The 16,991-nt window shown below is 38.4% G+C and overlaps 1 protein-coding gene across 1 annotated transcript in view; it reads right to left on the minus strand.

Moving 5' to 3' along the window:
- Positions 1–2,606: 2,606 nt before the first annotated feature.
- The window catches only part of grm5b (glutamate receptor, metabotropic 5b), a gene marked incomplete at its 5' end in the record, with an annotated part of 49,684 nt that continues 35,299 nt past the window's right edge, over positions 2,607–16,991 (minus strand). The window contains 5 exons of the mRNA XM_056238632.1: positions 2,607–3,590; positions 9,872–10,811; positions 12,679–12,805; positions 15,427–15,595; positions 15,800–16,046. Coding sequence (XP_056094607.1) covers positions 2,645–3,590; positions 9,872–10,811; positions 12,679–12,805; positions 15,427–15,595; positions 15,800–16,046 — 2,429 coding nt within the window. The remainder of the gene's footprint in view (positions 3,591–9,871; positions 10,812–12,678; positions 12,806–15,426; positions 15,596–15,799; positions 16,047–16,991) is intronic.

A 16,991-nucleotide genomic window follows, 5' to 3' on the forward strand; every position in this document is an offset into this window, starting at 1 on the left:
ATCAATAGGAATGATCAATCAAAATGATTAGAATGGCTTCATGGTGAACACATAACTCATATCATTTATGATTCAAAACCTGATGATTGATATAGATAGAGAGATAAAGATAGAGAGATAGATAGATAGACAGATAGATAAAGATAGACAGATAGATAGATAGATAGATAGATAGATAGATAGATAGATAGATAGATAGATAGATAGATAGATAGATACTCAGGAAAAGAAGCTGTTTAAGATTACATAAAAAAAGCCCTTCTGATAGAGAAAAGTATCATTAAAAGTCAACATGAAATGGCATTTGCAGCCCATTATAGGCCTACTTCTGTACTGTGACATAATTTATACATTGTTCAGTTGTTTTTCTTAGGGACTAACGTGTCCTGCACAGATATATTTGTTCAAAAGAACACCAGGAATGTGTTTTAAGAAAGTAAACATTTTCATTCCATGTTGACTTTGGACCAAAACGTTGTTGACTGAATGATTTGATTTGATACAGATCCATGATATGACCCACAGTGAACTGGTTTGTTGGGGGTGATATGATGTCATTTCCCCTCTACCATCTTACAAAAATTGAATTTGTGTCTGTGTAGTTCATGTTCAGAGTTTCACTCACTAGTTTAGCCATTAACAAAAAAGTAAATAAAAAAGTACCATGGTATTCTTGGGAGTACCTTGGCATTACCACCTGATACCATCACTATGACATGGTACCACAACGTTTTGGCAAGGTGTGTTACAGGATCTGGCTCCAGAGTTTGGTCCCACAATTAAATCAACAACAATAACAATAAAAAAAAAAAATGCAGGTAAATATTATGAAAACATGTCCAGGTCACAGTTCACCCCAAAATTAAATACAATTAATATGATTGACTAAATTAATGAATGAATGTATTTTTTAAAATAAATAAACTGAATAAATACAAATAAATACATCTATTTGCTTATTTAATATAAATAAATGCATAATGAAGGATCTAAGGATTCTCAATAACAATCTGTGTGTGTGTCTGTGTGTGTCTTTAAGAGAGCAAACATTTAACACAACGTGTTGTTTTACTTTCTTTGTTTTTTCATGATTAAATTTTATAATCATTAGTCATTTATGTAGTTGTCATTTGATTTATCATGTAATAGTTTAATAATATTATTTGATTTATATAATTTATGTTTTAATATTTATTCATATTCTTATTCTTATTATTATTAAATTATGTCTTTTTATATTTTATATGACTTATGTCCTTGCTGTTGCGATGCTTGCAGGGATTCGGCGTGTCTGATATTTCTGACGTGGAGATCCATTCAATCTAACAATACATAAAATCTATTTATTTAAATTTGTACAAATAAATCTATATTTATTTTTATAAATAAACCTAAATAAATAAATGGTTGCGGCTATTGCTTATTGGGACAATAAATCCCTCCCTACAACTTCCCCAAACCCAAACTGATAAACACTTTATTATTAAACACACGTTAGACACTTTATTTCCACTTTTTGAATATTTTCTACATTTTTATTGAAAATAAATGCCTTTCCGATCTAATATGAGATGGGAAAAGGGAGATTCGAACTCGGGTTCGAACTTTCTTTAATCCGTCTTACCCCTTTACTATTGCTACAATTGACAATCCAGCATCTTCCGTAGTTTTGTCTGCCCCAATCAGACGTCAGTGGGCAGAGTTAGTGTAAATAGCCTCTGCCAACAAGGCGTGTAAATAGACACTCCATTAATAAATATATTTTAGCCAAAAGCAATTAAGCCTGTTAATCATTAAGCCTAAAATCATTGCATTGTGACATTATTTTCAAAAATGACCACCTATGATCCTATAATTTTCTAGAAGCAGAATTTTGGGGTGAAATATAATCTGGACAGGTTTCATTAGATTCACCCAAATATGCTCTGTTCCTGAAAAAGGCAGGTAGAAAAATGGGGGACAAAAATAGAAGAATTAAGAGAAGAGGGAGAGAAAAAGGAGAAGAGAAAATCATGGACAATGATGATGTGTCTGAATATCGGTCTGTTTGCTCTCTCACACCGTCCTGTGGTACATCAAACAAAGCACTTTGTTCAAAGATTGCGTTTGAATCTTGGAAAGCATCGGGGGACGTCACCTCGGACTCTTTAATTATTACAGTGTACCAGCAGTCGTGTACGAGCGAAGCAATATGTAATTAAACAGGCTTTTCCCTTTGCTGCCGTGTCTTTTTCCAGCCCTTAATAATCTCATTGTTTGATGATGAAAGTAGCAAAAAAAGGCTCGTAATGTCCGTGTATGGGAACATCCCCGTGACGCATGTGAATCTCCCTGTGTGTTCGTCCGCCAACATCCTTTTGAGGGGGACACCAACATATCGTAGTCATAGAAACAGCACTAATTAGATGAAAGCCATGTTTGTTTAAGGCCACTACCAAAACAGACCAATGGAACGCCAAACTAGACGAACGACTGAGAAACTACAGCAGGTCTGATGTTGGAGATATTTCTCTGGAGGGGCGGCGGAGCCCGGTTTTGCATTGGTCTGAAGGTGAGAACATGTAAACACACACACTCAAGCCGTGTCCATTATTAACGCCATTTGGCGCTCCATTCTTCATTCTGTTGTCCGCCATGCTGGTCCTCATAATGAAGACGAACTCTGGCTGTAGTGTCGGAGCACCAGGCAATCGTATTTCGGGACAAGCGGAAGTGCGGACATTTCGGCATCCGAAGCGGGAGAACTTGGCGAGGCGCTTCCCGACCCGACGGAGTCCCTGAAGGGGGAGGGCGGAGTCAGCGCTAGCAGTTCCTCAAGCTCAAGCTGATTGGACGGCGACTCCATAACCGAGGACACGCCCACTTTAAGCTCCTTCCCACTGGTCGTTGGTGACGTTTTGAGCCGCGATGAACCGGAAAGATGGCAGGAGGGTGCGGGGCGACCCACGTTTGGCTCCACCGGTGGGAGGGGCTGTATTTCGGCATAGGTCGTCATGGTGGACGGCATGGAAATCTCTCGGGACAGGCGGTAGGCCGGAGGACAGCAGGGTTCCTGTGCGTGAGCGTGAGCAGAAGCGCTGGTGGATAGAACCGCGGTGCTTCCCGGAGGAGAACTGGTGAGCATCATGCTGTTCAGCTCGCTGATGTTAGCGGTGAAACGGTTCACCACGCAGCTAATCTGCTCCATTAGCGAGCCCTGCGACGCACTTCCGCCGCACGAAACGTTACCGCGATGCTGAGGCTGACACATGTACGTGGAGACGCTCATGACCTGGGCGTCGTTGCTTTGCGCTAAAGAAATACTCGCTCTCTGGGTCACGGTGCTGATTGGCGAGGGGGTCTGGGGGCGGTAGCTGATGGGGTAGCGCTCCTCCGCTTCGGTGACCTCGTAGAGCATCTTGTTGTTACTGTTGTCGGTGTTGATGTCGCTGCCTCCGCAGTAGCGTCCCTCAGACGTTTTGGAGAAAGGTTTGATCACGGCCGTCTGATTGCTTTCGCGCTTCTTGATGTGGAAGGAGAGACGCTGCCACAGGTGGCTGCCTTTGGAACTGCACTCATTCTGGGCCCAAGTCACAGACTTCCCATTAGAGCTGAAACAACAATTAAAATAATATTTACTGTTAAAAATGGTTGCAAAAAACTATCTATCTATCTATCTATCTATCTATCTATCTATCTATCTATCTATCTATCTATCTATCTATCTATCTATCTATCTATCTATCTATCTGTCTGTCTGTCTGTCTGTCTGTCTGTCTGTCTGTCTGTCTGTCTGTCTGTCTATCTGTCTGTCTATCTATCTGTCTATCTATCTATCTATCTATCTATCTATCTATCTATCTATCTATCTATCTATCTATCTATCTATCTATCCCTCTTTCTGTCTGTCTGTCTGTCTATCTGTCTGTCTGTCTGTCTGTCTGTCTATCTATCTATCTATCTATCTATCTATCTATCTATCTATCTATCTATCTATCTGTCTGTCTGTCTGTCTGTCTGTCTGTCTGTCTGTCTGTCTGTCTGTCTGTCTGTCTGTCTGTCTGTCTGTCTGTCTATCTATCTATCTATCTATCTGTCTGTCTGTCTGTCTGTCTGTCTGTCTGTCTGTCTGTCTGTCTGTCTGTCTGTATGTCTGTCTGTCTGTCTGTCTATCTATCTATCTATCTATCTATCTATCTATCTATCTATCTATCTATCCCTCTTTCTGTCTGTCTGTCTGTCTATCTATCTATCTATCTATCTATCTATCTGTCTGTCTGTCTGTCTGTCTGTCTGTCTGTCTGTCTGTCTGTCTATCTATCTATCTATCTGTCTGTCTGTCTGTCTGTCTGTCTGTCTGTCTGTCTGTCTGTTTGTCTGTCTGTCTGTCTGTCTGTCTGTCTGTCTGTCTGTCTATCTATCTATCTATCTATCTATCTATCTATCTATCTATCTATCTATCTATCTATCTATCTATGCATGTAGTATATCTGAACACAGAGATTATGTGGTAAACTATCAGGTAGTGTTGTCAAAAGTACAGACTTCGGTATCAACTCAGTACTGAAATGTAAAAAATGTGACAATACCAGCATTTCCCTCTAGCATTTTGAGCGCTGTTGAATGGATTCTTAAACACCTCTTATTGGCCATTGTGTTGACACGCTCAACATATATGTTTCTGATTGGCTATTGTGTTGACGCTTCAAAAACATGTTGTCTTTGACGGTCTTCATCGAGCGCTTACACAGATACACACGGGAGCTTTTGAAAGCGCCGTCTATCAGCGGACCCCTAATATATCGGCTGATAGACGGATCCGCTGATAGACGCCTGCTTTCAAACGCTCCTGTGTGTATCCGTGTAAGCGCTCAGTGAAGCGTGTCAAAGATGTCATTGTTGATCATTGTAGCCAATCAGAGACATATATGTTGAGCGGTTGAACACAATGGCCAATCACAGGTGTTTAAGAATACGTTCAACATGCTAGAGGGAAATGCTGGTATCGTCCCACTTTTTAATTTCAGTACCGACTTGGTACCGAAGTCAATACTTTTTGACAACTCTACTATCAGGCAGTGTGAGCAGACACACATTCAGGTGAAGTAAGCGCTTTGAAAAACGCTGTTGAAAAGGGGCTCAGAACCGAGCACCAAAACACACTTGTAGCCAATCAGCAGTAAGGGGCGTATTCACTTATGATGCTCAGTGCACAGGACAGACATTAGCAGAACGACTATTGAAAGAGAGAGATGAGAAAATACAAAAGAGGAAAAGGCCAGGGGAATATAACTTTAAAAAGAAGGGTTACGATCAATCATAACCCGCGTGAATATCGGAGAAGCTTTCCAGCGCTGGAGAGACCTAAAGGAGTGGGAAGGCCTGAAAATAGACGGCGAGTTTGCTTTATTTCTTCTCGATACGCGAGTAACGTTGGTTTTGCTGTTTCACAGAACTAAGATATGTCTTTTGCTTGAATATACATCTTTTTTTTTAGTTTGTTCATATGCATTATTATTATTATTATAAACCTGGAATGTCTAAACCTCCTCCACCAACCCGTTTCAAGCATCAGCTTCCAAAGTGTGTCTGAAAAGTGAGATAACTAGGGCTGTCAGTTAAACGCATTATTAACGGGGTAACGCAAACCCATTTTAACGGCGTCAATTTTTTTATCGCGCCATTACACGGCCTAGCAAACTTTGTAGTTTTTTTGACATGCTTTTGCAACAGGACGCGGCAAAACGCGAGGACGTTTTGTTGCTTCGTCGACCAAAGCGCAAGCGGATCTAGCTAGACAGAAAAAAAACAACAGGCACGCCGCACACACTTGTTTGGGCTTGCGAGCCGGCCAAATAGGTGGTTAATGTTACGTTTTGAGTGGATGACGAGCGCGAGACGCCGAAATGGATGCCAATGAGATTCTGAATGGAAAGTTTACTTTTAAAAAGTTGCCAAATGGTTCCATTGACAAGACCAAAGTGATCTGTGTGTTTTGTCGTTGTAAACTGAGCTATTATCATCGCAGCACGTCCAGTCTGAAATACCACTTGATGATGGCCAAGCACACACACACACACACACACACACACACAGCTGATGCGAATTCTCCGCCCCCTCGTCAATATCAGGACCTCGTCAGTATTTCTTTCTCTTATTAAAATATTAGTAGTTCTCTTTTATTGATGGTCAGTGTTACATTGTTTGAGAGATTATTTGCTCCAAGTGAGAATGTTAGTGTGAAATTGAACACAGTATATGCCAATGTTGTTTTCAATAAAAAAACATTTGCACAAAGCAAGCCGATCCACTTTTCCATGTTGATAAGAGCATTAAAATGAGAAAAAATAATGGGACAAAAAGAAATCAAGAGACATTTAGAATAGATAAAAATGTGCGATTAATTGCGATTAATCGTGAGTAAACTATGACATTAATGCGATTAATCGCTGGATTGTCGTTTGACAGAACTAACACACTTATAAATGAATGTTTTTTCTTTTTGTTCGCATTTTAGTGATTTTGTCACATTTGTAATGCATTAGTTATTTTGACTGTTGTGTAATGTAGGGAGCTGTTCATGAATTTTTTCTTTTTTTTTGGGATGAAAGGGATGTACAACCTAGAAGCTTTGCGTAGTTTTACTACGTGAAATATCATGGCCCACAGAGAAGGACATGAATAGTTGAATAAAGTCGTTATTTTTGTTTGTTTTTTACGCACAAAAAGTATTCTCGTCGCTTGATAAACTTAAGGTTGAGCCACTGTAGTCACTCGGACTATTGTAACGATGTCTTTCATAACTTTTGGGCCGGCCAATTTCGATCCCTTAGAAGCCTATGGAGGAGTGATCCAGCTCTCAGATTTAATCAAAAATATCTTAATTTGTGTTCCGAAGATGAACGAAAGTCTTACGGGGTTGGAACAACATGAGGGTGAGCAATTACTGACAGAATTTACATTTTTGGGTGAACTAACCCTTTAATGTCAAGCCCTACGTGTACACGGATGTGGGGGCGGAGACATCAAGATAGGGGTTTGTTAGTTTGGGTGATCTCAAATATCAACAGCGTTTACCAGAAATCTCTAACTACACCTTTAATACATTAATTTCTATAATCACAGGTTGTCTAAGGTAATCACTCTCTTTTTATGGATGTCAATAACTTAACAGCCCTATCATTACCACACAAACAAGATGTGCACTGAGTGTCATTACAACAGCAGGGCAACTTCATTTTCACAGAACCAATGCATAAAACCTGAAATTTGAACACTACTCTTTTCTTGCTACCCAGCAAGCAATAGCCGTCATTTCACCATCTAGGTTAACTATAAACCCGATAGAGTCCAGCTATGAGTGGCCACTTCTAGCCAAAATAACCTTGAATTTGGTTACATGTCGTTTTTGCCAAAATAACTTGCGAGATGTATGATATTTCATCATGTAAGCAAAGTAAATAGGGATTACAAGGTGTTTGGTTTCATTTCTTCACTCATTTAATTTCTTTAAGGGTGTAACGATACCCTCATGTCACAATACGATACATATCACGATACTGAACTCACGATACGATATTATTGCGATACTCCAAGACACATGATAAAAGGCTAACAAAAAATGTACTGTTGATTAAAATGCTAAATGTGGTGCTACATTGTGGGTGTAAATGAATAGGATTGGACTTAGTGCAGAAAACACAGGACAATAGTGACACCAGAATATAAATATTCATGATTCTGAAGCTGAAAACACTGAATTATTTTACACGAATATGCACCCTGTCACTGAGTAGATATATTTAAAATAATGTAGGCCACTTTTTACTGGTAACATAAGACATTTAGCATCACCAGGACCCACAAATATCCCCAATTGCATTATTATACATTATATCCAACATTATACAGGTCCTTCTCAAAAAATTAGCATATAGTGATAAAGTTCATTATTTTCCATAATGTAATGATAAAAATTAAACTTTCATATATTTTAGATTCATTGCACACCAACTGAAATATTTCAGGTCTTTTATTGTTTTAATACTGATGATTTTGGCATACAGCTCATGAAAACCCAAAATTCCTGTCTAAAAAAATTAGCATATTTCATCCGACCAATAAAATAAGTGTTTTTAATACAAAAAAAAAAAGTCAACCTTCAAATAATTATGTTCAGTTATGCACTCAATAGTCAATACTTGGTCGGGAATCCTTTTGCAGAAATGACTGCTTCAATGTGGCGTGGCATGGAGGCAATCAGCCTGTGGCACTGCTGAGGTGTTATGGAGGCCCAGGATGCTTCGATAGCGGCCTTAAGCTCATCCAGAGTGTTGGGTCTTGCGTCTCTCAACTTTCTCTTCACAATATCCCACAGATTCTCTATGGGGTTCAGGTCAGGAGAGTTGGCAGGCCAATTGAGCACAGTAATACCATGGTCAGTAAACCATTTACCAGTGGTTTTGGCACTGTGAGCAGGTGCCAGGTCGTGCTGAAAAATGAAATCTTCATCTCCATAAAGCTTTTCAGCAGATGGAAGCATGAAGTGCTCCAAAATCTCCTGATAGCTAGCTGCATTGACCCTGCCCTTGATAAAACACAGTGCACCAACACCAGCAGCTGACATGGCACCCCAGACCATCACTGACTGTGGGTACTTGACACTGGACTTCAGGCATTTTGGCATTTCCTTCTCCCCAGTCTTCCTCCAGACTCTGGCACCTTGATTTCCGAATGACATGCAAAACTGAGCAACAGTCCAGTGCTGCTTCTCTGTAGCCCAGGTCAGGCGCTTCTGCCGCTGTTTCTGGTTCAAAAGTGGCTTGACCTGGGGAATGCGGCACCTGTAGCCCATTTCCTGCACACGCCTGTGCACGGTGGCTCTGGATGTTTCTACTCCAGACTCAGTCCACTGCTTCCCCAAGGTCTGGAATCGGTCCTTCTCCACAATCTTCCTCAGGGTCCGGTCACCTCTTCTCGTTGTGCAGCGTTTTTTGCCACACTTTTTCCTTCCCACAGACTTCCCACTGAGGTGCCTTGATACAGCACTCTGGGAACAGCTTATTTGTTCAGAAATTTCTTTCTGTCTTACCCTCTTGCTTGAGGGTGTCAATGATGGCCTTCTGGACAGCAGTCAGGTCGGCAGTCTTACCCATGATTGCGGTTTTGAGTAATGAAACAGGCTGGGAGTTTTTAAAAGCCTCAGGAATCTTTTGCAGGTGTTTAGAGTTAATTAGTTGATTCAGATGATGAGGTTAATAGCTTGTTTAGAGACCCTTTTCATGATATGCTAATTTTTTGAGACAGGAATTTTGGGTTTTCATGAGCTGTATGCCAAAATCATCAATATTAAAACAATAAAAGACCTGAAATATTTCAGTTGGTGTGCAATGAATCTAAAATATATGAAAGTTTAGTTTGTATCATTACATTATGGAAAATAATGAACTTTATCACAATATGCTAATTTTTTGAGAAGGACCTGTATATAGTAGTTTAATGAAGCACTGACACTTAAACTCTGAAAACTTTTTTTTTTTTTTCCACAGTAATTTTTACTTTGGGTGAACTATACACAATACATATGGTCACTACCCACGATACACATTGTTGCATTTTTGTATTGCGATATATAGTGACACGATATATTGTTACACCCCTACATTTTTTTGTTATCTAATTGATGACTAGTCTATTCTTGGGCTATGGTTAGACGTGTATAAAACTTTCACTGACAGCCCAAATTTTGCCTTGTTTTAGCCTAGACGTCTAGGCTGTGCTTGGACGGCTATTAGACGTCTTTTAAACGCAAAATTGCTTACTGGGTAGTATGAACGTATTTCTTTACGAAATGCAAATCTAGTATTTAATTGCTGCACAATTGAACACACACCTGAGCGTCTCTCCCGACGAGCCTCGTCTCTTCCATAGGTTGACCAGGCTGCTGGACCGGCTGGCCGCGGATGAGGATTTCCCGTCTCCCACGTGCATTCGCACAACCGTCGACGTAGTGAACGCGCTGCGGACGTTCCTCTCCGGCTTAGCGAGGATGATGTAAACCTTTGGGGCAAACATGCAACACAAAGCCACGGTGGCGCTCAGACTGACGGAGAAGCACATGGTGATGGTCTTGTAGTTGGAGCCGAAGTAAATGGGTACGAAGGCCAGCCAGATGATGCAGGTGGTGTACATGGTGAAGGCGATGTACTTCGCTTCGTTAAAATTGGCCGGGACGTTGCGCGTCTTGAAGGCGTAGAAGGTGCAGCTCATGATGAGAAGGCCGTTGTAGCCCAATGGCGCCACCACACCTAAGTTAGTGGTATTGCAGATGAGGTTGACCTCGCGGATCGAGGGATAAGCATGGACGACGTCGGGAGGCTCCATCACGAAAAGCGCCACGATAATGCCCAACTGCAGGAGGATGAGAAGGAAGGCGATCACTAGCTGGGCGCACGCGCTCATGAAACGAGGTTTCTTGGTGCAGATTTTCTTTTTGCTGCCGGCCAGAATCCGAGCGATGCGATTGGTCTTGGTGACGAGGGCCGAGTAGCTCATGGCGGGCGATAGGCCGATGCCCAGCCGCTGCAAGTAGCAGTAGATCACGTGAGGCTTCGCGATGAGACAGAAGGTGCAGAGGTATCCCAGACAGATCCCCGCCAGAATGATGTAACACAGCTCACGACTGGACGACTTCACCACGGGAGTGTCGCGATAGATGATGAAGATGGAGGTGACGAAGAACGTGGCCATCAGACCCAAGCAGGAGAAGACCACGGCTGCGATGGGCTCAGGGTCGCCCCATCTCAGAAACTCCACTGGGATTGGGTCACATCCTGAAACAAGTCAAGAGAAAGACAATTAGTGGCGCTTGCAAGATAATTGGATACGAATAAAAAAAAAATCATTATAATATTGCACTTGAAGGGATAGTTCACCCCAAATATACAAATTATGTTATCATTTACTCACTCTCAAGTTGTTCCTAATCTGTATGAATTTCTATCTTGAAGAATATGGGTAACCAAACTGTTCATTTTCCTTACTTTGAAAGTCAATGGGGTCCATCAACTGATTACTGACACTCTTCAAGATTGAAATATTCTTTCGTGTTCAGCAGAAGAAACTCGTATAGGTTTTTATTAGACCTTGAGGGTGAGTAAATTTCATTTTTAGAGAATTTTCATTTTTAGAGGAACTAATAACATTTTTTGGTTGATGAAATGTTTTAGAAAATATATATTAAAGATTTTATAGTAAATAATAAACATACTATAAAATTCAACATATATATTTATTGTAGAAATATTTACTATAAAAACAAAAATGTTTAAAATATCTCTGATCCTTTAATTTATATAATAATAAAATATACAATATTATACTTGATTCTTGATTTTTTAAAAATATTTGTATACAGACTGCACTTACAATGAGCAATTTCTAGTTGATGAAATATTTTAGAAAGCAAATAATAATTTTAGTAGATAAGTAAATAGAATATTTATATTTATTATATAAATATTTTTAATAAAAAATTAATATTTGTATTTTCTAAAATATTTTATCAACTAGAAATTGCTCATTCAACATAGAGTAACATATATATTTATTGTTATTTCAACATACAGTAACATATATTTATTATATAAATATTTACTATAAAAACAAAAATGTTAAAAAATATCTGATCCTTTAATTTATATACTATAATATACAATATTATACTTGATTCTTGATTTTTTAAAAATCTTTTTATACAGACTGCACTTAAAATGAGCAATTTCTAGTTGATGAAATATTTTAGAAAACAAATAATAATTTTAGTACATAAGTAAATATAATATTTATATTTATTATATAAATATTTACAATAAAAATTTAATATTTGTATTTTCTAAAATATAAGTATAATTTCATAAATTATATTAGATAAAATATAATATGCAAATATTTTTAAGATTTGTTCAAATAAATATGTTATACCTTTAAGAATGGCACTTTTCCATTGCCAGACAACTGTATAGTATATATTGACTTTCTATAATCATTGTGGATTCATGACATGCCAAAACTACTATACATAGCAATGTATTGAAACCACCTTACCCACAATGCCCTAATATCATGGAGGAGGGTGTGGCACTGGCATACATTAATTAAAAAAAAGTGTAAAAATGTACAGTACTTGGTTATATTTGCTATATGATTCATCTCATTCTATCTAATGGTATAAATAGATAGTAAAAAAGTGTGTGGGCTGATCACAGGGAGACAGATTTGATAAGTTCAACTCAGACGATTTTGATGCCGTTAACCTTTTAGCTCAATGACTGTGTGTATTTGTTTTCTCCTGAAATGATTTACTGAAATGCATTTGGCACAAATATCTCTCTTTCTTTTTTCCTCTTTCTATTATAGGCAATGTAAGAGAGATGCAAACATGCATTTGGCAAATAAGTCGTGGTGGTGATTTGGGATCCCAAACGACACTCCATGAAATGTTAGATTTGTGTGGAGTGTCCGTCCGTGTGCGTCCGGGGCTTGAGCACTTTACAGAATTAGATTTGCTAAACTGAATAGAGGCGGATAAACGTGTTATTGAACCCTCAACAGGCAAGAGCACGAGCAGTTCATGAGAATTGGGGTGAGAATTGTCATCAATCGGATCCTTCCAGCGGGTTTATGTGTTTGTCGACTCACCGGTGAGGTCATTGGTGGGCCAAGATCCCAGCTCACAAGCGCGACACGTGTACTCGTCCGACACAAACTCGTTCTCCTTACAGGGGGTGCATGTCCAACAGCAGCTGACCTCTCCTTTACGGATCACCTGCAGACGAGGGAGAAAATCACGTGACCTGCTGTCATAATCTCATCAGGTGGTAAAGCAGCGCTTCTCAGCCGGCGGGTCGTGACCCTGAAAGGTTGCAGTCCGGGGGGAAAAACTTAAAAAAATAGTCAAATTTAGGATAGCAAAACTAATCAATTTTTTCATTTTGCCATTTTATGATCCACCGGATGATAATAGTAAGTCATTTTAAGCTTCGCAGCTGTGATATTTCAGGCCATGGAAAATGGATAAGTTGTGTATAGAATATTTTTTATATATTAAATAAAATATGTATATTTTATATATATATGTATATATATATATATATATTAATAAAAAAAAATATATATATATATATATATATATATATATACATATATTAATAATATATATATATATATATATACATTATGAATATTAATATATATTACATATACATATTTTAATTAATATATTAAATACAGAATTTAATAATAATATAATGATATTTTACTAAATTAAATAAGTATGTAGTAAATATAAATATTATATTTACTTTTATAGTATGTTTATGTACTATACAATATTTGCATATATTTTAAATGTATTGGATGATATTAAATAAAAATATTAAATTAATATTCAGTCATTCCTTCATTATTTTAATCAATATTAATTTAAAACATTTGAAAACTATATATATATATATATATATATATATATATATTTGTTAACGTATTAAATATACATATTTTAATTAATATATTAAATACAGCATTTATAATATTATACTTATAATATTTTAGAAAATTAAATATTTAAGTATAAATATATTTACTTTTATAGTATGTTTATTTAGTATAAAATATTTATTTCTAAAATATTTACATATATTTTAAATGTATTGTATAATATTAATTAAAAGATTACATCAAAATTTATTATTTGATTCATTATTTTAAATGAATATTATTTAAAACATTTGAAAAAAAATTTTTATAGTAAATATTTATATAGTAAATATAATTGCATTTATTTTTATAGTATGTTTTAAAGGAACACTCCACCGTTTTTTTAAATTGGGGTTATAAACTTTATCAATTTATCAACAATTCAAATGTTTCATGCATAGTCATTACTTTCGCCAGTTCTTTGTGGCAAGCTTTATTTCAGGTGTTGCGTGATATCTCTGCGCCCAAGTAGCAGTGCTTCGCCTGTGCTTCCCCCTCATATAGTCCCAAATCAATCTATGCCTAGGAAATCACCTAGTCTTAATCTGCATTGCTATTTGTACTCACGACCTGGCAACATAGGATTCCATTCATTATGCTAAGCTAAGCTAGCGGTGGCGCTAGCTTAGCTTAGTAATAGCTTAGCAAACAATGCATGCACTGAGACAAAAATGCATTTGCCCACCTATCTAAATGTAGGGGAGACAGTGAATAACCCCAATTTCAAAAAACGGTGGAGTGTTCCTTTAACGCATTTTTATTGACATAAAAAACAACAACAAAAGTCGTTCTCAACTTTTTTTTACTTCAGGACTTCAAGTGGTGAAGATACAAAACCAAACATTTTTTATTGTAAAAGTTTTTGCAATAAGTAAACAAAAGCTCCTTTTATATCATTATTATTAAGATTACATTAATGTTGACATTTTTGGGGTTTCCAAATGTAAGGATCTCCTTCTAAAAACAATGAGTAAAACTACAAAAGGTTAATCAATCATGCCACATCCAGACATTAAATACATTTACATTTACATTTAGTCATTTAGCAGACGCTTTTATCCAAAGCGACTTACAACTGAGGACTAAACCAAGCGAGTCATCGTGAAGAGGCAAAAGCAACGCAAGAAGTGCTCAAAATACAAAGTTCAGCCATAGCTCGGAGTAGCATAAGGCAGGCAAGCGAGGATTTAGAGGAAAGGATTTTTTTTTTTTTTTTTTTTTTTTTTTTAAGTTAAGTGCTCCCGGAAGAGATGAGTTTTCAGTTGTCTTTTGAATGTTGTCAGGGATTCTGCATTCCGGATGAGGGTGGGGAGATCATTCCACCAGCATGGAACCGTGAATGAGAATGTTCTGGATAGTGATTTTGTGCCCCGCTGTGATGGTACCACGAGCCGTCGCTCATTGACCGATCGTAGGCTTCTGGTAGGGATGTAGACTTGTAGTAGTGAGTGGAGGTAGGAGGGAGCTGAACCTGTGGTCAATCTGTAAGCAAGCGTCAAAGCCTTGAACTTGATGCGAGCAGCGAGTGGTAGCCAGTGCAGAGAGATGAGCAGAGGAGTGACGTGGCTCACATGCAACTATAAATGTGGTTTGAGCCTTGATGTGTTTTATGCAGGGAATTATTAGAAACAGAAAGCATGAAACCAGCAAAATTCATTTAAGAAAGCACTCAAATTATAAAGACCCAAGTCGTGTGGTTTGGCCTATCCAGTAACGTATAGTATCAACCTCTCAATTTCAATGTTTGATTTTAAATTTGATTTATGTTTTTTTGCTGACTCGCAACTTGATTTTCAATGTAAAACCAGTTGAGTTTTACTTCTCACTCCAGTACATGTCCACATGCATAATGTGATTGCTAAATACATGATTACAGGGAATGAAACATTGCGAGTGTGACTGTTTCCTGACCTTGATTTGACCTTTATCGCAGGGTTCACTGCACACTGATCTGATGATGTCCTCTCTGTTGGGCCAGATCTCGTCGTCATTGATCTGCAGACCGCTGATGTCCCAGCTGCCCACGTTTGTGTAGTCGAAATAATCCTTCCCCATCTTCTTGAAGTTCATGATCACGTAACTATGAGCCGTCAAACACACAAAAGCACGATTGATTTAGTGGAACGGAATGAAGATGAAGGGTGAATTCATCAAAACGACTGATGCATTGATCCACTCATTGACGAACTGTCGGCTTGATGGATTGATTATCTTATTTATCGCTTGATTAATTGTTGGATTGGCTGATTGGTTTGGTCGTGGATGAATGAACGGAAGCTCCTACCTCCCTGGCGAATCTCCATTCTCGTCGAAGTAAATGTGTTCCCCGGTCACTCCGGTGAAGTTGGTCTTCATGAGGAACTCGAGGAGCTTGGCGCCGTCGATGGGCCTCATGGCATCGCACAGTCCCACCACACCGGGACACAAGGATTTCTGCATGTTGTGAAGGCCGTGGGCCATGCTGTAGATGGCGTTGATCACGAAGCCCATCTTGGTGTCCTGAGCGTATTGCTGCCGCAGAGAATCGCGCTCTGGGAGAGGAAGAGATTGGGGTTAATGACAGATAACTCGTCTTTTCCTGCTCGTACCCTGTAGGCCGGTCAAATGATGAACTGTGCTAATTTGCTAATGTTCTGTGAAACTGATTTCATGCAGTGGAGAGACCCATATTTCCATCTCAGAGGGTGTGTTTATCGGGCTCAGAGATGTACAGTTCAAGCGTTTTAGGTCCTGCTAATGCGTTGCATGCTGTCTAAGGCTACGTTCACACTGCGAGCCTTTGTTCTTTTTTGTATAGCTGTTCACATTGTTGTTTTAAAGTCAAGTCAAGTCATCTTCATTTATATATAGCGCTTTTAACAATGAAGATTGTTCCAAAGCGGCTTTACAGTGATAATAGGAAATTACAGTAACAGAGATGGTTTTGGCTTTATGGCATCTCTAGAATAAAGTTATTGTCCAGTTAAAGTTAGTTTTAATTGATTCACTTCCGTCGCAACGATCATTAGTTATTAACTTAGGGGCCGCTAGTATGACACCGTTTTAACAGAAAACTCTTAAAGGGATAGTTCACTTTGAAATAAATTTTTGATATGTTTTAGCTTACCTCAAGGGCATCCAAGATGTAGGTGTCTTTGTTTCCGCAGTAGTTTCAATTTTGATATTTTTAGGTCAAACCGTTCTTGTCTGTCAGTCATATAATGCAGGTCTATGGTCACCACCTCAAAGAGCATGCACAGAGAAGTCCAAATTAAACATGATTTAATGACTCGTAAATGTAAGTACACATTGATGGCCTGAGACACGAAACGAGCGGTTTGTGTGAGAAAACGAACAGTATTTATATCGTTTTTACCTCTTGTAACCACAGCCACGTCCAAGTGATCTGAGGGCGCGGGCGCTTCGGTCTGCGCTTTACAAGAGGTAAAAACGATATAAATACTGTTCGTTTTCTCACACAAACCGCTCGTTTCGTG

The sequence above is a fragment of the Rhinichthys klamathensis genome, unplaced genomic scaffold (assembly GCF_029890125.1).
Source record: "Rhinichthys klamathensis goyatoka isolate OS25496 unplaced genomic scaffold, OSU_Roscu_1.1 h1tg000527l_1, whole genome shotgun sequence".
NCBI classification, from domain to species: Eukaryota; Metazoa; Chordata; class Actinopteri; order Cypriniformes; family Leuciscidae; genus Rhinichthys; species Rhinichthys klamathensis.